Genomic DNA, 22,589 nt, shown 5'->3' on the forward strand with positions numbered 1-22,589 from the left:
GTCCACTTAATCAATCTGTCTCCCTTCGCTCTTGCTCTCGTACAAGGGGGGCTTTTGTTTCTGTGCGACCCTCACCAGGATGTCACAGACCTTTCTCTTCGTAATTGCTTATTGGCAGCAGCTCTTCCAGCTTATGCTTCCCGCGTGGATTTAAAGGGAAGCAATCTGTAGGATCTCACTGGCGTGCAGATTCATATATACAGAATAATAGCTGTTACATTGTTCCTGGTATGATTGATCCAGAGTCTGTCATTGTCCATACCTGTCACAGTGTGAAATATTAAGCCCCCCCCGCCACATTAATGCACTGTTAATAAAAGGTTGTTTGAGATTTCTTGGATGAATTAAGACACAAACTAAAGCCTGCAAGTGTTTCCTCTGAGGACATACCCATAAACAAGCCCAGTAGCATACACACACATACACACACATGCACACCCGCGCATGCACGCACACGCACACTGTTTGCCTTTGTGTATGCTAGACAGCAGATGGCAGCCCATTATAGGGCTGACAGAGCAGTCATCTGGCAGGCACCCTGTTTCACCCCCCACCCTTTCCCCTGAAGACACCCAGCTCAACGCAGCAGGCAGCACAGTTTAGGCGGGAGAGTCCAAACCCCTGAGTGTGCTTGTTAAAAATGGACCGTGGCCTTTTTGCCGGATATAGGTCACTGTTTCCACTCCTGTGTCAGTGCCACGTGAAGTGAGTCAAGCCCTCGTTAGGGATTTGTGATATTTTGAAAAAGCACTAATACTTGAGGCATAGCTCTGTTGAGTGAAAATATGTTCACGCAGTATCAGAATTGAATTTCTGACTGCTCATAACCCACTAGTGTCAGGCACCTCCTGGGTAAAACCATCTCAGAAGTGAGAAATTCCATGTTTCACATGATTTCCACTTGCATAAATTTGCTCTTGATTCTGTTGAGAGAAAACCGTTTTTGCCGCACCGCAGTTTAAATTTGCAAAGCGTCCTCTCATTCTCCACAAGTGAGAGCCCCTGATAAGCTGCACTGGGACATGCTGGTGGAAACACCCACGCAGATATTCTCCTCATGAATTGCGCGCGGGCTCGGAGGACCTGCCACTCTGTAACACTCACCCACCCTTGTGCAGGACATGGTTCCCCACCGGCCCCAGAGTGACTGCCTCCTACAGCCTTTCGTACAAAGGATTATACCACGGCGCACATCAAACTATAGGGACAGGAGGGGTGTGTTTCCCCTCGAAGGTCAAGGCCAAGGCTTGGAGTTTGTGTTCACGTCTTCTGGTGGGAGGTAATCCACGGTACAATCTATAGAGATTCCGCTATGGGACATGCTGGGAGGCACCACTGAAGAAGACTACATGCAACTTCTGAGAGCTGCTTTGGTGTATCCAGGGCAACCAGCACAATCTCCAGCCTTTTGCTGAGGCTTTCAGAAGGCCTCAATCACACTTCCTTTCGCTTGAGGGAGTTTTTTCCCCTTACAAGTACTATGGAAAAGGAGTGTGCTCAAAGAAGGCAGGTGGTATGAGGTACTTTATTGAAAAAATATGAATTTAATAAGAAAAATTATCCTGGCACCTAGGGTTGGCAGCTTTTTTTATTAATCATAAAATCATAGCTCATGAAGATGCACCTAAATGCATACAAACACATGCGCAGATTCACAAAAAGGGACAAACAGTGAGACAAAATAGTTGCAAAAAGCTAAAATGGCCCCTCCTTTAGCGTCTGTTAGCAACTAAAAAAAGGCTCCTGCTATTATAATTTACACACAACTGCAGTGGATGTACCACTACATATGATCATAGTATCCGCTCGACATTGGAGTTACTGCAAAACAGAAATGCACAACTGCAGCATTCAAAATTTTAGGCATTTTTTTGGGCCACTCCCCCTTCTGAGATATCACAGCAGGTGTTTTCTGTCACAGGCAATGAGGGAAGCAACTTTTGAGCTATCACTTCCTGTACCTTGAACATGCATCCTTGAACCTGTTGATCTGGGAAATAGCCAGTTTGGGAATACCAGTTATTGCAACTGTTTGCTCAAAACAGGTCATTCAAGACCTGTTTTTTTCCTTGTTTTCAATTTTTTTTTTAATTTTACATTTCAAAGGCTCCTCCACTTTCCCCCTTACTCCCCCCACAAAAATAAACCCAACTCGGCCACCCAGGACAAAGAGGAGGGCCTCCTAGTCGCCCTCAAAGGCCCTGTTTGTGGCTCCCTGGCATTCATTCCTTTTCCGGCACTTGGACATGATCCTGTGGAGCAGGCCCGGGGATCTGTGTGTCTGAGGTTGGGAGGCCACAGGTTGAGGCAAAGGGGTTTGGGGCCTCTTCACCAGAACAGGGCCCTGGCTCCCGCTCTGGCCCCCGTCCAGCTCCACCTCCCCTGCCGCTCCACCTCCAGTTCCACCTCCTGCTCGGCTCCCCCTCCTGAGTGCCTGCAGAATGTGTCCACTGGGGACAAAGAGGAAATAAAAACAAAGGCGCTGTTTATTTCTAGTGACCCAAATTCCACCACTAGCAGACAAGACAGGCACAGAGCTGCACAGAGGATCGAGTGTGTACGTGTGTGTTTGTGCGAGTGAATGAATGAAAGAGTGAGACAGAGTGAAGTAAAGTGGCTGTCAAAAATATCCACTGTCATGTGGAGCAAAAGATAAAGTCTTATCTCACACTTAACTGCCTCACTTTACTTAATACTGAAAATGTTCATACAAAATGAAATATTTTCACAGGACAGTCATTAATGATAATGAAATGGTGAAAAGTCATTCTGCCTTTATTTTCCATTTTATTTGATGAGATGATGGGGCAGCATTAGGCAATTGAAAAGAGGTGTGTGTGTGTCTGTGTGTGTGTGTGTGTGTGTGTGTGTGTGTGTGTGTGTGTGTGTGTGTGTGTGTGAAGGGGGGTAGTAATCAGTTTGCTTTGTCAACTAATGAAGGAGGAGAGGGGCCACCTGTTCCAGAGCACTGGGCGGAGAGCAGTGGGATGCATTCTGTGTATGGGGGGATGTGTGTGATGGTGCAACAGCTGTTGAGTGTGTGTGCATGATGGACATACGTGCAAACCCTTCGGCGGGACATGTGTGATTTGTTGTTGCTGTGTTGGCCGTTCGAGTCGCCTTACCTTCCACATTTACCCCGTGGATTCACATCGTTGTCCCCAACTCTGAGGGATATGGCCCGTCGTAAACCTCTGGGATGCAGGTTCTCCTGAGAATGAAAGACATGAATTTAGACCTCTTTTTTTCCAGTTTCTGAGATATTTCATTTTTTTTTTCTTCCCTGACATTCGAGAGAAAATGTATTTTACTGCAGTTCTTCTCTTCTCTGGTGGAACAGACTTTTTTTATTTGCACTGTAATTCTTTATAAAATAGGAAAGCTCACAACTCCTCATATGAGAAAATATTCCTATAATCCAAAATAATAAATTGCAGTGTTGAATAAATTCAAAAATTTCACAATAACCTTTAAACCTGGTGGATCCAAATGCATTATTATTGTTAATATTTACTTTTTTTCAGTGTGTGATATTGCCAGAAACCTCGATACATCCTGTAATAATGACGCTCAATATACCTCACATCACTAGAACGATCTTGGAGAAAAATATCTTGTGTTGTTTTCATGTGTGTAAGTTTTCTTAGTTTAGAGACACAGCAAGTGGCAGCAGTCTGGGCCTGGACATGCTGCATTGCTGAGCTCATGCAGCCTCCAACCAACCAATCATCCAACCAGCCAACCAACCAACCTGGCCCAGCTCCATCACACAGGAGGCGGGGAAGTAGCCTTGCTGGCCGGCCTGCAGCCGCCCGAACCACCTCCCTTCCTCATGTTTAGACATCACCAGGATTACGTCACCCGGAGACAGCTCCAGCTCATCTGGCCACTGGGGTTTGTAGCTGTGCACTACCACCATCTAGTGGACAGAAAGGGAACTTACACTTCAATCTGGTTGTTTTCTTTCCCCTCAACTCAGTTCAATCTATTTTATTTTGAATTTTAAATTGTAATTAAACAATAAGTTGCTTTTATGTATTTTCATTTTTGCAGGAGCTGTGGAAACAGGGAATATACCTGAGTGATCTATAGGTCAGGTGCAGTGAATGGGGAGGATTATGTGTCAAGAGATTAACCCCTGTGCAGTGAAATAGAAATCCTATATCTGGTTGGGTCTATTTTCTCTCCCTCATAAATGTGATCCATATTTGTTAGTGAAATTAGAATAGAGTTAATCTCAAAATGGAACCTGGGAAAAAATCTGAGTGACGTGATGTAAAGTCAATGTCAAACCCAGTCAATGTCAAGTGTACATAGGACTGAGGTAATACGATCGAAAACATGCCAAGCTACTTTTTTTTCAAGTGGATTTGAAAGAGAAGGGAATAATGCACTTACCTTTTCAGCTTCTGCTCTGTATCGATATCTCCCTGTTCACCAGCAAGAGGGGGGAAGATGAATCAGCAAAAAAAAATTTGTTCAGATACTTGTCACAATTGCAAATATGAATGAGAATTCCCCTAAATAAGCACATGCACATCAACAATTCTGCCATCACTAAAAGACTATTCCCCTGGAAGAGATCCACCCTGTGATTTAAGAAGCATCTTTACACTGACGTGTGATCTTGCACTCATAAAGAAATTGAAATAATGTCACTCTGTGTCATACAACGCCACAGAAAGGATTCCACTCACCTTGTGGGGCAAGGACAGTTGTGAAGACCTCAAAGTGCTCATTGCTGTGCATGTAGATGCGCTGCATCTTGAAGACCTGACACTTGCACGCTGACTGAGGAGCCTGCTCTGAATCTGTCCTGCCTTAAAATAAATGCAGCTGACTAATCCACTGCAGCACCGACTGGAGCTGGACACAAGCAGCAACAGGGTCATCCCACAATACCACGGCTGTTTACTGGCCAAACTCTATGGTGTGTCATTTTTTTTGGACTTTTCTTTCTTTTCACTCTGAAGTATTTCCTTACTGCTTTTACATCATTATCAAAATACCTACATCAGTTGTAAAAAAAAAAGGAGTTCTCCTAGAATAACATCCTCATGCCCAGCCTATTGTTCTATGACCATCTGCTCACATGTGAGAGAAGTGTGGTAGCTTGCATGACATGGATGAAGATTCATAATTTTACCTCATCAAGAGTGCCTGATTGATTTCGGATTATTGACTGTGTCCCATTTTCCATTGGCCTGGGTGAGCAAGGACAAAGATGAATAGGCTTGGGACAGGGTGGCGCACTGCTCAACAGATGGTAATTGAATCCCCCCACTCCCACACACACACTCCCACACACACACACACACACACACACGCACACTCTTACCCAGGCCTTCCGCGGTGCAGCTTGGCTGTGGAGCTTGTGTCTGTGATTAAAAAGCGTGCATCAATAACGCCAGAAAGATCAGTCAGTCGGATGGTCTTTTCCAATCTCACAAACCTCTGAGAACTTTGCATGTAGTAAAACTTTTCAAGGACACAGAAACTTCGCCAGCAGCAAAGAAAGTGGTGCATTTTTTTTTAAATATTCCTTTCTATTGATAATCAATGTCAAGAGGATAATGGTGGATTAACTCAGTGAACTGATCAACAAGTGTCTTTGCTTACTTTGTTGGAAAGAGGAAATGCCTGTAAATGGATGAGAAACTCATCCTCATCAGCTTTGGCTTCTGTGGTCCAGCAAAGTGCTGCCCCTCCTGCAGATTCACTCTTACCTCTAGGTGTCACCGACAGATTTCATTTTGTGCTAAACCCCATGCATAAATGTGGCAAAGGTGCAGGCTTAAGGCCGCATGTAACTCCTCTCCCTGCCTCAGCCTGACTCCGGTCTAGACGTCAAGGCTGGAGCCAAGCATTTACATAACCAAAAAGCCACCGTTAAGCTGCTTAGAAAAAGCAATCTAATGTTTACTTCTGGGAAAAAGAAAAGTGCCGGGGTTCAAGTATATCCCTCGGGTAACAGGTCAGGGAAATGATCAAAATGTGCGCGTGAAACATTATGTGATATTTCGTTTGAGCAGCACCGGATATGCGGGCCGGGCGGTGGCTGGAGCGGGTGACCTCCGCGGTCCGATCCTCGGCTGCAGAAACTGGTGGGGAAGGAGCCCGAGCTGGTGGCTGTGAGATTCTGACTAGATATCGGGCTCATGCACATCATGGGATCTGAAACCAGGCCTCTCGAGAGGGGCTGGACTCTTTTTTTACTTCATTCAATAAAGAAAATTAAATATCACTTTAATCACGCTGTTGACCAGTGGAGAACAGGAGATGAAGAATTAGTCTCACAGCAGGTTTGCAGATGCATATGAGTTTCAGTGACTAAACATTTTAATTTCATGTTTACTATCCAAATACACGTTACTCTTAAGCCACTTCATTTTGTGTTTGAAATGGCACAATGGGAGTGAAGCACTCACCCACACAGGTCAGTTTCACATCATGGCAGGAGAAAATAACAGGTAATGCAAATCTAACAAATTATTTTGTTTTGCTTTAATGGACATCTTGCCATTCTGGCAGACAGCTTTCCTACATTAAATTCAGCGATGATCAGAAAGGTTACATGTGGGCATCTTGGGGGGGGGGGGGGGGTGGTTCCTGCAACCGCATATTCCTGGCTGGATTCCTGCGCACCACCTTGCCGATCGAAGTGTTGTTGAGCAAGGCACTGGAAGGGACAAATCTGGAAGGGACCTCTTCCAAGTGTAATACCACCTGTGCATCTATTTAATTATGATTACAAAAGAAAATATCTATCATTTATAAAACACTACAGAAATAAATCGTGACATTTCAACCGGGAGCCATTTGTATTTCAATGTGAATCACATTATTAGGCTTTCCTGAACTGAGCATTCACAGTTGGGATTCCCGCACTCACCTAGCCTGTTGAAGTGCTGTTGATTAAGGCACCTGACCCCTAACTGCTCCTCTGGCGCTGCCAACCTCTTATGAGTCTTCCAAGATGGCTTAAAGGCAGAGGTTGAATTCACATATAATGTGCTGCATGTACATCTGAATGTGACAATAAGTTTTCTTTCTATCCTCGATATCTTTTCGCATCTTGAACATAGCTGATACAAGTGGGATTCCACCAATGCATCTTTTTTTTTTTTTTTTACAGTTACAAGAAAAAATATCAGTCATTTAAAAGCATGTAAGGCAACCGCTGCAGAATGATAATGTTTTATATTCAAGAGTAATCCATTAGTATTTCAATACAAATCATGGTATTGGGCTTTCCTGAAACCAAACAGTCATGGTTGGATTCCTGCACTCCTCCTAGCTGTTCAGTGTTGTTGAGCAAGGCACCAAAACTGTTAATTGCTCCTCTGATGCTGCTCATGGTTCATCCATGATGGTTTTAATGCAGTAGTTGAATATGTCTGATGTTGTGCTGTATGTATAATAGAATATGACAAAAGTGCTTTCTTTCTAACCTTAATTTAATTTCACATCTGGAACGGAGCTCTTGTAAATGCGATTCCACCAGCGTGTCTTTTTTACTATTAAAAGGTACTATTTGTCATTCAAAAGAACATAAAGAGGAAACTTTTGCAGGATACAGTCATTTTATATTCAAGAGGGATCTATTTGCATTTCAATATGAATCACACTATTAGGCTTTCCTGAAACCAAACATTCACGGTTGGATTTCCACGCTGTCAGAAGTGCAGTTAAAGCAAGGAACCAAAATCTTGACTACTCCTCCACGCTGCTCATGGTTCATCCACGAATCATTTACTACTATGAAAGATGATATCTCTCATTTAAAGAAAATAAAGAGGAAACCGTCACGGGATATATTCATTTTATATTCATGAGGGAGGCATTTGTATTACAAAATGAATCGTAATATTAGGAGTATTTACACATAAATCGAGAGCAGTTCCTCACAGGCTTTGCATCTTCCCAGCTGGGATGCCAAGGGCTCAGCGCTTCCCGGGTTTGGATCTCATCTTGCCCCCCTTGGTTGCCCCTTTACCCCCCTTAGCCGCCCCTTTGCCCCCCTTGCTTTTCCCCTGCATTTTGCCTTTGCGTCCCTTCTTCCCTGCCGCCTTCTTGCGGGGCCCGGCCTCCCTGTCCTCCTCCCGCATCTGTTTGTTGACGGCCTTGGTGACATCCAGCTTGGGTCTCTTGCTGTCCATGACCTTCAGGAGATCCAGCTGCCTCTGCTTTTCGCCTGAGAAGTCGCCGATGAGCGGCTCGAACTTCCTCTTCTTGCCCATGTTCTTGGGGGGCTTCTCCTTGGGCAGCCGCTCCTGGAACTTCCCCAGGGAGGCGGTGGAGTTCCGGGCCACGCTCACAGCCCTGGAGAGGTCGTCCTTGGACTGCTTGGCGGTGGGCAACAGCCCCACGCCGGGGACCTTGGCTTTCTGCGCCCTGGCGATGTTCCTCAACCGGTTGAGCTCGTTCTTGGCCACCCGCTCCTTCTTGGCATTGATCCGTTTGGCAAACTGGTCCTCGTTGGGATCGGCGGTCACCGGCACCTCGATGGCCCAGTCCTTGGTGTCGTCGTTGGCCCTCTTGTAGCCCCAGCGGCGCCGCCACTCCTTGGCTTTCTCGTCCCAAACCAGGTTGGTCTTCTTCTTCTTCTGGATCCCCTTGAGTTTGGCGAACTGCTCCCACTTGGTAGGGGGCTTGGGCTTCGGGGGAGGTTTCTCCCTGGGCAACGGGGTCGTCGGTTCCGGTAACTTGGCCACGATCACATCCTCGACCCTCTCCGTGGGCAGCTTCCAGATCTCGTTGATGAGTAGCTGCGTGTTGTCCCGCGCCAGGCGGCGCAGGAACTCCTCCGTGTTCTGTTCCCGGAACTCCCGGAACTCGATACGGTTTTTGTCACAGGCGAGCAGGTTCCCGACATCGAACTCCAAGTCGAGCTCCTTCTGGACGGAGATGCTCCTCAGCTTCTCCGCCTCGTCTTGTTCCGCTTTAAGCAGCAATTCCTCGACGCTACACGACGCGGCCATATTGCCAGACCTCTGCTCTCCCACGTGTGGACGCAAAAAAAAAAACAAAAAAGAAAAAAAAAACTACTAACATATCACTTCCGGGTCACAGCCATCGACTTGCAGTACTGTCTGTGTCCACAAGGGGGTTACATTGTTCCACTTCCTGCGTCTTCCGATCCGCGAGAGTAATAAAACATTTAAAAAAAAACTTTTATTTTAAATTAAATTTTATCTATCAATCCATTGATCGCTCTAATCTATTTATATTGTGTTTTTATTAAATCCACAAGCGGATCAAAATATCTATCTATCTATCTATCTATCTATCTATCTATCTATCTATCTATCTATCTATCTATCTATCTATCTATCTAAGCATGCAAATTTAAACAATATATATATATTTTTTAATTCTGCTATTTCTCTATGTGGAGTCTATTTTTGAATCAAGATACTTTAAATCCTGCTCAGAGACCTTCCTTTTCAATTCTGATTTTCTTCAGTTTTGAGAGAAGAGCTGCGTTTACGTTAGTGAACAAGACAATATTCTTCCAGGGTCAGACACTAATCATACATGTTCAAAAGGGAAGCTTGAACAATAACTTGTTAGAAAAGGAGGAAAAACATGATTTACCTGTGAGCGGACTTTGATCCTTTAACAAAGTATAGATATTGTCTTTGGTTAAGCAGTTTACCTCAAGCGCTTTTTTGTCTTCTTCAAAACTCAAGTATATGTTGGGTAATGAGTGTCAATAAATCATGTAATATGTGTAAAGTTTTGTAGTTTACCATTATAAGACAATGTGCATTGCATCCCATTTATAATGATACTTGCAAAGAAGTACACAAACATGTATGGATGACTAATGGCACCAATCATTCTGACCTGTATACTTCGGTAAACATTAGTTCTTTAAAAAAAAAATCTGGAAAAAAGAATGTCTTTATTATGATATTTCATTTATTAGTCATTTGAAAAGTGCTCAATCTAAAAAAAAAAAAAACAACACAAAACCAGACCAAATGATTTCAAGTCAAATCTTGACAGGCAGGCCGATCTCTGGGGGAAAAGGATGAGGAATAGCCTCCTTTAATTCACAGTTCCTAACTCCTTGTGCCAGGCACGTGAACCTCCCTGCTCCTCCAACCATGGGAGGAGTGTGTTTGTGTGATCATCGCATGTGTTTCTGTGTGTGTGTGATCGCATTAGAATATGCAGTGTAATATCCACACGGGGACTGATTGGAGTTAAAACACAAAATCAGATTTCGTGATATATCTAATGTAAAATATGTACTTTTACTGTATTTATATTATAATACCAGAGCAGTAAAGCGATGGCAGTCACAATATTGCATTCGATTAACAAGGTTGGTACAGAGGCCGAGGGATGTGACGCAAGAGGAGGGGAATATTAAAATGAACAAATCCATTTATGATGTGTATAACCAGTTCGTTCTTAAATTCAAGATACTTGCTATGCCTTTCCACTTATGGGTGTTGAGGTCTTACACACATTTTTTTAATCAAGTCTGTGCTCCGTGACTCATGGCTGCACATCTTATTAAAGTTGCGCGGTTGTTATAAACTTTATAATATGATTACTCTGAGTGTTTTCACGAGAGATTAAATTCACTGAAGTATTAATACCATCCTTTGCTGTACTCCAATATGTATGTGTTTCTCCCACAATTTAAGCACTGTAATAACTCTATTTTCGTCCCTGTCTCCACTAATTTGAAGGAGGAAAAGGATGGTGTGGATGCGGGAGGGTGGAGGGGGGTGGAGGTGGGGGTGATGCGGGAGCTCTATTACAATTGACTAGCTGTTGGTCGCTGGAAGATGGTGCTGTTATTATTTTGGGCTCCAGTAATTATATTCATTGCAAGGCTTGCCATGTGAATGCTAACACCCTGACAGGCGCAAAGATAAGGTCACAAGTGTTGGTGTGTGTCGGGATGTCAGAGGAAATGTGTAATTGGTGGCCAAAAGTCCCTAGTGTGATTGGGAGAAGGCTATGAGGTCCGCTGTGACGTGGATGTAGATACTCTAAAACCATTAATTTATGCTGCTATCTCCTGCCCGGATCGTCTACCATCAGTTCCGGGTTAAGTTAAAGGCTTTTTTGTTGACTTATGATCCAGGATACATTGGACCCCGATCGGATTACTTTTCCACGGTTTTCTTTTATAGAATAACGCGCAGCACACGTCTCTATGAGCTGCAACCACGGAGAAAAGTCTCTGCTCTCTGTGTCTGTGTCTCCACAGTTCATAAATGTGCTTAAAGGATGTGCTTTCGAAACAGATTTCTTCATATCATATTGCCGCTTTCATGTGAAATCCTCACACGTTGCAATTTTTCTTATTTGCTCGTTCAGCCAAAGCTCTCAATCCTCTTTATCAAGTGCATTTTGACTCTCTGTGACGCAATAAAACAGTTATTCTGAAAGTTTTTGTCCTCTGAGTTTGAGGCTCTGGGCCTTAACTGCAGCGTAAATCTGCCATGAGCCATGCGAGTTTAAATTATATGAATTCATCAACATGGAGTACTCAATTCTTTCTTCAATTGCCATAAATACTAGATGGAACCACAAATAAGTATCGGAAATCATTATGTTTTAGTCGCACACACACAGATACACACACACACACGCATGAAGGAAAAAACAAAAAAAGGTGTTCAAAGAGAAAAAAAATGTCAATGAGCTGAGATTTTTTTTGTAACTAGAGGAAATTCATATATTTTTTTATACATGTTACTGCAAACGGTAAATCATGATAACTGTCAGTGGTTGTTTCGGTCCAAAAATACAACAATAGAGCCGAATGTAGTCCCTTGGTAGTGTGAGCTAGAAACTGAAATGTTTAAGTTGATAGATCTTCATGAAAAGACAGTCTCATCTTCATGTTTTATGAATGAGCACATTTTATGAATGGTGAATAAACAAGCACTAAACCTATGACTCTAATGGCTTCAGTGGTTTTAATTATCTAAAGAGCTGTGAGCAACATTTATGCATCATATTGCAGTCTAGTTTGTAAAAAAATGGGCAATTTCTACCATTTATTTGCTGTACCATGTTACACATGTTTTATTATTATTTTCATAGTTGACAGGTTAACACTGTGATTTTGTGAAAACAGTAAAGAAAAATGGTGCTTTTAAAAGAGTAGTTCTCTTATTTTGCAGAGAGAGAACAAAACCCTGTGGATTCCAATTGTTTGTTTCATCCACTTTGTGATGAGCATCAGATTCCATTAGATTCAGGATTGGAAAAGGACATTCATTCGTGCAAATAACCCGGCGGACGTTTTGAAATTCCTTCTCCTTCCAAATATTGACCTGTTAGCGTCACACACGAGGTCAGAGCGGAGAATCCCATCGGCGGCGTCAATCAGATGCGATAAGCTGGTGACGCTTTCACAGATATGGTATAATTATTCTTCACAAATGTGAAAATACATGCAATTAGAAAAAAAACAAAGCTAATCCCTGCTTGTTTTTATTTTACGATGCAGGAGGCCGTCTTATTAATAAAGCAGGGGACACATCAAGGAGGAATTACAGGCTTCATGCGTGTCATTAATGCTAACAGGAGGCTTAAAATTATTCCCTGAACATACAGTGAGCCTGCAAATCCATCACCGCGGTTAAATATCATCGGCAACAGCTTCACGTGACATGATTTCTCAGAGAAGAATCAATGAAAGGGGACGGTCTTTTCAAGTTAACGCTAAGCCACTCGCGAACGAAAATAGAAAACAACCGACCGAGCTGTTAGCTGATAGGCTTATAGGCACATTTGTAGATTACATGCACTGCTTCCTGATTCCATATTGCAAGGGAAATGCGCGTCCTCCGGTGAGCAGAGTTTCGTTGGCTGACAGCTGAGGTCAAAGCCTTAATCGATTTGCTGCTGCCGGAACAGAAACACCATTTGGCCCTCACAGGTATCTGCTTCTTCCAAACTATCCGCCGCTCAGCATGCTATCGCACGCCTTGAGGATGAGCCGGCAGCGAAACAGAATCATCTGTTTTTGCGAGCAAAAAGACCGTCAACAAGGGCTAAACAGGCTTGCCATTCTTTTATTCATCATCGCTCCCTTGCCCTCGCCCGCTCTGATCTTCTCTCTCCTGTGGATTTCTGACTTGAGGGTTCAACGCATTAAATCAAATATAAAATGAGTTTCACATTAATTATCTGATTCTTTCTTTTAAGCTCTGGAAAAAGCCTGTCCTCAGTGTCTGGGGCGATATCACGCCGATATTTAGAAGCCACCGCCGCAATGTACGACCCTCTGTGTTTGTGTGTCCGGTGCACAATCATTATCGAAGGAACCGTTTCATCATCGTCATGCTGTCCCAATCCGGTCCTTCTCTTGGATGAGAGCATTGAGCCATTATTGATGCTGTGCAAAAAAGCCCCAAAGGTCCTTGTCACCCCCCCTCTCCGTCCGGCCCGTTAACACTGATCTTCTACCAGCGTACAAGTAATCAGGCCATCAGATAATATGGACTGCAGTGTTGGTTGAACCACTGATTTCCGCCGGAGACAGGGATGTAAGAGACACAGTCGGTGGAGCAGAAATCCAATACACTTATCAGAAGTAGCCAATTTTATCAATTTTCTTTTGACAAAAAAAAATGAAAAAAATCTAATTTATTGGCTGATGATTTGTTTTCGTACTTCCTTTGATAGAGTGTTTACTTTAATTGTGCACTTTTCCTCAAGCAAATTTTCATTTAGAATCGTGTGAAAAGAAATCTCCTGATACCGAGCGTTTAGTCAAGAAGTATGAAGTGACCAGAGATTATAGGAAATTACCTTAATTTTTCTTTTTTTTTACATCGGAATATAACAATAGAATGGAGGAAGAAACCATCAATATTCCAGATAATTGTTGTAAAACATAAAAATCCGAATACTTTAGATAAAAAGTTGCATGCAAAAACACCCGCACAAATTTCTTTCTTTCTTTATTCGGACCGTAACATGTTTCTGTTGTTTCTATAGTCTTATATATCAAATTAACATCTGCATGAATTGCAGGAGCTGAGGTTTCTTAGCAGACCATTGCCAAAATCATCAACCTGCCTCTGCTAGCTTGCCCTCTTCCCACAAAACCACCAGGTGCATATATCCTCACCAAGTGAGCCATGCACACAAATTCGGTCACATAATATAAATGAAAATGTTATTCATCAGACGAGCCGCTGTCCTCCATTACTCCTTTAGCAATTTCTGCTGCTTTTGTAGCTATTGTTTCTGGATGCGGACAGAGGTAAGCACAGACACCCTGCACCAATGACAGGTGCCCCAACAAGCACATATCCCGGGTTACTCCCACACAGGTCTCTTTGTAAAACACAGGTAACAGTTATTATAGGTAAAAAAAACAGAAGAGGATTTGTAAACCCCATGCCCTCTCCGCTCAGTCGACACGCGTGAAGCCACTCTGCTGCTCCTGAGAACCTGGCCTCCTTCCTAGATTCAGCACAGCATGGAGGGGAAAGTCCTTGAGATATCATTCCAAGGCCATCACCCATGTGAGTGTGAGAAATAAGCAAGATCATTCAAGTAGATTATGATGACGGTAAGTGTGTGTGTGTGTGTGTGTGTGTGTGTGCTGCTTTGGCTCCATGCTGGAAATTGGACGCAGACAGAAGTGGTTAGTACCTTTTGTCATAGCAACTTGGAGAGGTCGTCCCTCGGTTTGGCATCAAGCCGCACCGTTCTGTTAGGGCTCATTGCAGTGACATCGTCGAGTGCTCTGTCTGGATGGAGACTCTTGAAAACTTTATGGAGGAAAAGGGTTTGCAACCCAACAGTCTATCAGAAGCACTCAAAAACTACGACAAAAATATTTACTCTGAGTGAGCGTATATGTGAAGGGTTCATTGGCTAAAGATAGTAGTATTGCCCCTTACCGTCTGAAACCGAAAATGTCTATTTTCCAAAATGCAGAAGTTCTCCTTCAGATTTACTAGTATGGTTAAAGTGATGGCGTCAAAGATTCCTCCTGTCTTTCAACTCATAATGTCTGTAAACATCCGCCGGGTGCGTCTTTAAATAGCTTGTCGTCTCTTTCTACAGCCTGTAGTGTTATTCTCATACTTATAATCAGATCCTACAGCGCGTTAGAGAAGGGGTAGTGGGGGGGGAATGAGAGAAAGGGGTAGAAACAACAAACCTGTACATATATACTGCCAATAATTCAGCCCCTCAGGTAGAGCTGGTGAAATCCTCTTTGAAGCCTCGGTGCAGCTTTAATAATGAGGGGGCTGAGCATCGCGGCCCATACGTGAGGGGCATCCAGGGCCTTTATTGATCCCCCCCCACTAATTAGTCCGTAGGTGAACATCGGCGCATAATTAGACTGATACTGAGCGTAATGAATGCAGTCAGCCACTAATGCCTCTTGGGGATCATTTCGCTGCAAAGAGGAAGCGGAATTTGGACAATCGAGCATCATTTTCTATAAACCCGCTTGTTTTAGATCGAATGTATGCGAACGCAAACCGAGCGGGACTTTCTATACCCGCAATTTCAATGGGGATCATCGTGTTTTAATGGAATTCGACGAGACATGCTCAAATCATCCCACAGGCTCCAGTGTGAAAATGTGCTTGATAAAATTGAAAGCAAACTACCTCGGTGATGCATCCTTCACATGCTTTATAAAAGACAAGAGAGCTTTTAGCCGCTAAGTGCTCCTCAGCCTGACAGTAACTGATTTGATGGCAACAGACCATAGAGAATGTAAGAAAAATAATGATACGGAAAGAAATTTCAAAGAAAATGTACATTCAGACGAGGGACAAATGGATCTTTTCAGACTGGCGTTGCAGATGGTGAAGTGTTGCGTGTGCGGTGTGTGTCATTCACCAGTGATGTCAAGCAATTCCAACATTTTTATTGGTCCATTAAAACTTTGAGCCATTTGCGCACAAACATGATGTCGGGCCGGGGTTACAGTCAGGAGACGAGGATCTAGATGCCGTAGTCAGCGATAAAGAGGTCCAGTTTGATTTAGGCTTCTTATAGGCTCGGCTTTGCCATGCCCGATTCAGAAGTGACCGTTTATCTTTTTCATTTTGACGCATCTAAACATTTGTGTACCTGACAAGTGATGCGGTCACAGTGTCTACATGTGTGTCTCCTGACCCCTGCAGGGTGTTTTTTCCAGCACGAGGCACAACACATCCACCGACACCAATAGCAAACTGTGATTCCAAGATACTCACCGGGGATCGGTGACTTTGTTTCTACGGCATTGAACGGGAGCCACTCCTGCCGCAGGAGCGGTCAATGTAGTTGAATGAGTCACAGGCTCAGAGCTCATTAAAAAAGGGCAGAAGTCACCTTGTTTCCACTCATCCTCAGGGCCGCTGTCACTTATCACTAACAGAGTATCAGTGCGTGCTGGCATGCTAAACATCCCTGTAAAGCCAGATTCACGTTGACCCGAGATGATAATAAATAGACCCCGCCCCACCCTGCAGATGACTCACAGCGATGTCCCGCAAAGTGACTCGTGTCAGACACTTTGCTTTGTTCCCCCCAAAGTTGCCTTCAACTGATGGATCAATGCTGCGATTAGATGTTGGTCACGCCTCATGCAACCTCGTAGCCCGACATGATCCAAGAGCCCGTAATTGGATGCTACATTCACCTAACTGTCCTCTCAGGTTGTATGACAGACACTGATCACAATCAGTATCCCAGAGGAGGATCCTGCGCTATAAATAATATGGATCACATACATCTACTCAGGGACCCGCGAGCATTGCAATGCTCGCTTTGATATGTAAATTGAATCCCTGCTGCTTCACCCCCTGAATGCCCTGGAGTTTGAGTAAGTGAAACAATTTAGAAGAATTTCACAAGGCATCTCAGTTTAGAAAGGAAACATCTGAACCAAAAGTTACAGAATCACTCTCATCTAAATGTATTGAACTTGCACATTGAGACCTTTGTGTACTTGCTCAGGGTTGTAAGAGGCTGTTATCATTCTTTTGCTTAGTCGAAGCCTAATTTGACTATGAGCAGCCAACAAGCTGATTTGCATTTAAAGGCAAATCCACTCCATTAAGAAGTGTTAGAGAGAAAAAAAATCTAATTTTAATTAGCGGTATAATCACAATAACATTTGCAAAACAGAGTATTCCATATGCGGATTATTAATTAGGTGTGTGTTTCCGCTAATAAATAAAAACGGACCCTTTGACGTGTTTTAATGAAGATTGGGAAAAAGAAACATTGGGCAATTACCAGGCATCAGGGAAGCAGGTTTGCTGTGTGAATAAAGTGCATTAGCAAAGAGGAGCTCCAGTCCCAAATGGACACTTTAAAGAACTGTATTACAGGCATTTCAAACACGGCCACTAGATTAAACAGGTTCCTCCGCCAACCACTCCGCCAGGTTCCTTTCTCATTCCTGAGAAAACTGCTGCGACCTTCAGCCTCAAAGTATAGTGGCGCTGCCTTTCACAGACTTATGTCTATATAATACCCCCGCACAAAGAAGCAAAACCTGGAGTAAGGAGCACATAATCTGGAACCCCCCTGAGAAAGGGAAAGATCTTTCCAGGGAGTTGGGAGTCGTGGCGTGCAAAGCAGATTTCCACCTCCTTCGTTCTTCAAAGAGGGAGTTTTTATTTGGTGAAAGCATGTCAGGCTTTGACCGGAGCTAAAACGGGTTAGAATCTGTGGTGAAGGTTAAGTGTGACGCACAGGTGTTTGTCCACGCAGGTTCTGGCGGGTCCTATCGTTCCGTTGTCCTTTCACGTCCCCGGTAAAAGGAAGCTCGGTGTATTTTTTCCTAAAAATGTACTTTGTACGACACGCAGGGTCTATAATAGCCTACCTTGAGAACCCTCCACACACACTCAAGTGAGCACCTCAGTTTGCATTCCAATATCCCCCAGCTGCAAGCCAATTCTCAGGTTTATTTCGAGTACCATGCAGGTATTTGTGGACAATTTACACCCGCGTCTCATTCGCGGGTCTAAATTCAACAGCCGCGAGGCCTCCATCCCGCAAGACGCTGTGATTCAGTCTGCGAGATGATTCAGAACGGATCCATTCTTGATCATTTACACGGGGTTGCGTGGAACGCGGCAACAAAGCAGACATCTTGACTGTAATTGTGCGAATCACTTCGGGCTGTTTACAACCTACATGTGTATAGTTTAACTACTGTTCCTTCTGCGCTGCTAGAAAGTCATTGCCAACCCAACTAAACTATGTCCACCCTGGGGCTCAGTGTTATGTCACACAATTCGATCAGGCAGATGGCTGCATTTCCAGCGACTTATTAGTGTCAAGTGTGCCTTGTCGTGAGCAAACACATAGCCGCGTTATTGTAAGCATGTACTGCGACACGAAGTAAACTTGAATGATGGCTTCCAGGTCGGTGAAGAAGGAGAGATCAGCATTGGACCGATGTACAAACCCTACATCTAATTCATGTTTACATATGTGTGGCTGATCGAATTCGCGGCAAGCTCACGAGAAAGGTCGGAAGGCTTGGGGAAGCCCACCTGAGTTCCAGATTGGCTCGTGCACGGCTCCTGATGTGACCGGTTGGGCTGGATGAAAACACCACACAAATAGAACATTGTTTGAAAAACTTTGCCATATAGATTTTCGGTAAACAAAAGTGTGAGACAACCACACTTTGGTGGAGTTGGCGGCAGCTACTGAATATGTACTCTTAAATACGTAGCAGTGTTTTATTCGTCTGAATATTTGCTGTAAGGGTGAAAATACACAGCAAGAAAAAAAAAATACAGATAGGGAAAATACATATACAACCCCCCCATATTATTCATTGATGTACAGCGCATCGTAAATATGAACAGTTTTTGTATTTGCTTGTTGTATAGTTGTACAGATATTTATAGATGTACAGTCATGTGTATACATGTACAGATTTACAATTTCTTATACTGTTTTATAGTTTATTTATAGCTCTTCAGATGTTTATGCTACCCCAAGCACCCTCCAATTGCCCCCTGGGAACAAATAAAGTGATTTTGATTCTGAAAATATGACGCTACTAACACATGAACAGTAAAGTGCATCTTTTGAATTATACAAATATATAAAATCATGCCAACACGAGGGGAATTCCTGATCAAGGCTGAAGGAATCTGGGAAATCAGGAATAAAAACATTTTCAACACTGAGCTCATCCACTGAAATATATCAAAGTTTTATCAGGGATATGAGCAACGGAAGAGGCATTACTTGTGTACGCACAGGGAAAGGACAATGCTATGAAAGTGCTAGTACTTGAATATAATGAACACGCGTTAAAACATTTTATCCTATTCATAGAATCCTTAAGAAGTAGAAAAACCCCAAGCAATGGCAAACTAATGCCATGAAAGAGCACTTAGTTGGTTTTAATGGGGATTTTGATTTAAATGCAAACCGCAGCGTTTCTCTAAGTGACTAATATTTTTTTGCTATTTCTTCCCCTGTCCAGAGGAAAAAAACAACAACTTTTTTTGTACCTCGAACAACCACAGACCATGTAAAGCAATATGCAACGCCACAAATGCAGAGAAACAGTTTGAAGTGAAAGCAACACATTCAATTCGATTTCCCCAATAAAAGAGGGGGCGGCAAAGGTGATACATCTAAACCCCTTTGATGAACAGGTAAAGAAGAAAAGCTGCTTTACCTTTGAGAAACAGCGGAAACCCGACATACAGGTTACATCATTATCAGTTCAGAGGGGAAACATCTTTCTCACGTCTGACAGCTGCTTTCAAGACCGCAGAGATTTGCTACATGGAAATGACTGTCAAGTCGGCCCGTAGTGCACACGGTAACACACTTCATGGCAAAGACACAATTTTTGAGATGTTTGAGAGGCTTTTCTCAAGATTAGAAAGATGGTATAATGTGAACCTTACAACAAAGAGGAGATTTAGGCAGCTGAGGCAGGATGTGGTAAGCGGCTTAGACTACATAGAGAGGTCAGTGTTAACAAGCATGCTGAAGATGTTGAATCTACAGATAGGGGGTTATTCAATCTAACGGAGGATTTAAAAGTGCAAAACCAGGAAGCAGCTGATTGGTCTGATGATGCACTTGAACCAAAAAATAAAAAATAAAATAAATGAAATAAAACACAGCAGAGCTGCCCGGTCAGTCTTGCAAATGGAACAAAACAAACACAAAACATCGATGCACATGCAGCGGGATACAGAGGGGAGAGTGGAGGAGCGTATATTCGAAGGAGATTTTGCTCGGGATGATTTTGAGGAACCTCTGATGTGCTGCCATCACCTCAGAAGCTGCAGGCGGTGGCTGTGTGAAGACCATGCACGCCCTCTGGGTGCAGACACGGCAGTGCTGCTTACACGTATCAGGATGAAACATCTTTCACAAGGTCAACGTGCTCGGTGGAATAACAAGAGCCTGGGAGCTGAGAGCGAGAGTGTTTAAACATAGGCATCTTCTTCACCTTTTAGCGCCCAGTAAGTGACGACATAGCGAGGAAGGAGCAAGTTGTTGTTTCACGGACTAAAGTTAGCAGCGCAGGGACAAGTTACGCCCGCCGGCAGTGGAAGAGATATGTCTGGGATGAAAAGCTGCAACACCTCACAGAAATACATGGAATCTTCAGGATAAGTTGCTTTAACACAAAAAGAAACATTTTAGCCTATGTTTTATTCCAAAATGTTTTCACTAAATAGGAGAAGCGGTGGAGCATATAAACTCTAGTAATGTACTTCACACCTACTGTGAGTCCCTATTGAGTTATCTTGCTGAATCCATTTATACCTCCATTCCACTGCTTTGGAGGTAAATAAGTAAGACCTGTCTTTGAATCTTCAGTCCGCATTTACTACAAATGACACATTTTCACTCCTTTGAAAAAAAAAAACAAAAAAAAAACCCAAAACCCCAATATGAAAAGTCACAGGTTGCCAAGAGATGTTTCAAATCTGAGCCAGTAACTATGAAATTACAGGGATTTGCATGTATACAAAAACAAATGGATAAATGTGAAACAAAGATACATATAGATGAAAGGAGTCAGTCTACGGAATAATTTCGAATATAGAAATGACAACAAGAAGCACATTTAATAGCCTCAAAAGCTTATTGGGTAATGATATTATTAATTAATATAAAACTTAACTATGAGTTAAGGTGAGAGTGCTTGAAAACTGGCTATTTTATGTTTCATAGACACATTTTATTATTTTCTTAATTTGTAAAACAGGTTGATAAGAAGGGCAGAAAAATAACCAAAATTTCAGGCAACACCTTTTTGAATGAGGTAAAGTTGTTTTGGGATGTTTTGTGATTTGTATGTGAGTTACTGTTGTCTTGTTTATATTACGTTTTAATTCCTATGTGTATGGGTGTCGTTTTTTTTTATGTACGGGTTTGATTGAACAAGTTGAAAAGACCGAAATGAACTCACTAAACTGAATTAAACAATGATGAGAAAATTCGCATCAGTTACTCAAATCAGTAAAATATCAAATATTGATAACAATTGACATTAATGAATAGCAATATACAATGACTTTGTTGTGTTTTACACCCTCACTAATGCAAACTTTGTTTACAAATGAAAGGAAGGAGTTTTGGACTTAGAGGGCACTTAGCGCTCACTCAGTTATGGATTCGATTTGAGTTTTTAGAGAAAAAAAAATCCTAAAATCACAGAAGAGGCAATGTCAAATAACTAAAATCCCCCATATGCATTGATAAGGCCCTTCAGAACCTATATACATTAGGACACCTGCGATATATCATAATACAACATTTAAATAATTTAATCGGCCTCTGGTTCTTATCCCCAACATTCCACAATGTGTGTGAAATGTGCCAAGTCACGTCACGTTTTTAGAAATGTCAGAGTCTCTGTGGTTCTGATCCGGACGCTTTGGGTCTCCTCATCATTCTTGTGCCTAGAGAATATTGATCGGACTTCGGTTTACATGTTTGCTATGTTAAGCTTCCGCAAGCTCCAAAATAAAGGAAAAAAAAAAGATCGCAGACTTTCTTCAGAGAGTCTGAAAATGTCTTCTCGGCATCGAACCGAACAAACGTTATTCCAGGTCGTGGAGTTTCTACAGGAACAAAAGGGATTTTTTTTTTACCTCTGCCTGTATTCACAGATAGTTGAAGTTCAGTTTCCCGACTACCAGGGTCACATGGAAGCGATCTCCACCTCCAGGAGCCAAAACAGATCTGGGTTCTGGAGGATATATCTGTCTCAAGGTGCACCCACTTGAATCCAGATGTTGCCATGTGCCATCATCTTTCCTTCAACTACCTGTTTCCCGCTCTTCCTCAGCCTCCCGCTTGTCTTTTTTTCAGTCAAACCATAAGCTCAGCGACTGTATATCCGTTCTCCCCCCTGCTCCTGGGAGGATAAACCTCATGTTGAAAGGCTCGTGGGAGAGGAGTGCTCCAGATTAATGTGTGTATCTCTGTTGGTTGATTTATTCATTACATTAGTTTTATTTGACTGGTTCAGTTGATTGACGCCGAGCTCTGGAAGCTTTTAAATTATAGCCGTTCAGTGGAATTAATCGCAAAGAACAGCATGGCGTTGATTCTCTAAAACACCTAATGCTTTCAACATC

The 22,589-nt window shown here is 42.9% G+C and overlaps 2 protein-coding genes across 2 annotated transcripts; both read right to left on the bottom strand.

The window, feature by feature from the left end:
- Window positions 1-1,570: 1,570 nt before the first annotated feature.
- Window positions 1,571-4,846, bottom strand: LOC147232031 (ephexin-1-like). The gene is made up of 5 exons (XM_086150385.1): window positions 4,698-4,846; window positions 4,399-4,430; window positions 3,752-3,919; window positions 3,126-3,211; window positions 1,571-2,450 (listed from the first exon to the last, which is right to left on the bottom strand). The coding sequence occupies exons 1-5, from the start codon at window positions 4,762-4,764 to the stop codon at window positions 2,183-2,185; spliced, it is 621 nt and encodes a 206-aa protein (XP_086006511.1). The 5' UTR covers window positions 4,765-4,846; the 3' UTR covers window positions 1,571-2,182.
- Window positions 4,847-7,570: 2,724 nt separating this feature from the next.
- Window positions 7,571-9,240, bottom strand: rrs1 (ribosome biogenesis regulator 1 homolog). The gene has a single exon (XM_086151278.1). The coding sequence runs from the start codon at window positions 8,979-8,981 to the stop codon at window positions 7,944-7,946; it is 1,038 nt and encodes a 345-aa protein (XP_086007404.1). The 5' UTR covers window positions 8,982-9,240; the 3' UTR covers window positions 7,571-7,943.
- Between the last annotated feature and the right edge of the window lie 13,349 nt (window positions 9,241-22,589).

Source organism: Fistularia commersonii, chromosome 8, assembly GCF_037954325.1.
Source record: "Fistularia commersonii isolate RoL2024-O1a breed Wild chromosome 8, RoL_Fcom_v1.0, whole genome shotgun sequence".
Taxonomy (NCBI): Eukaryota; Metazoa; Chordata; class Actinopteri; order Syngnathiformes; family Fistulariidae; genus Fistularia; species Fistularia commersonii.

Excerpts from the sequence above, each read along its gene's own strand:
- LOC147232031 (XM_086150385.1), bottom strand. The coding sequence starts at position 4,764 with ATGCAGCGCATCTACATGCACAGCAATGAGCACTTTGAGGTCTTCACA. Across the intron at positions 4,431-4,697 it reads AACTGTCCTTGCCCCACAAG|GGAGATATCGATACAGAGCA; the intron begins GTGAGTGGAATC and ends GCTGGTGAACAG. Across the intron at positions 3,212-3,751 it reads GTGTGATGGAGCTGGGCCAG|GAGAACCTGCATCCCAGAGG; the intron begins GTTGGTTGGTTG and ends TTTCATTCTCAG.
- rrs1 (XM_086151278.1), bottom strand. The coding sequence starts at position 8,981 with ATGGCCGCGTCGTGTAGCGTCGAGGAATTGCTGCTTAAAGCGGAACAA.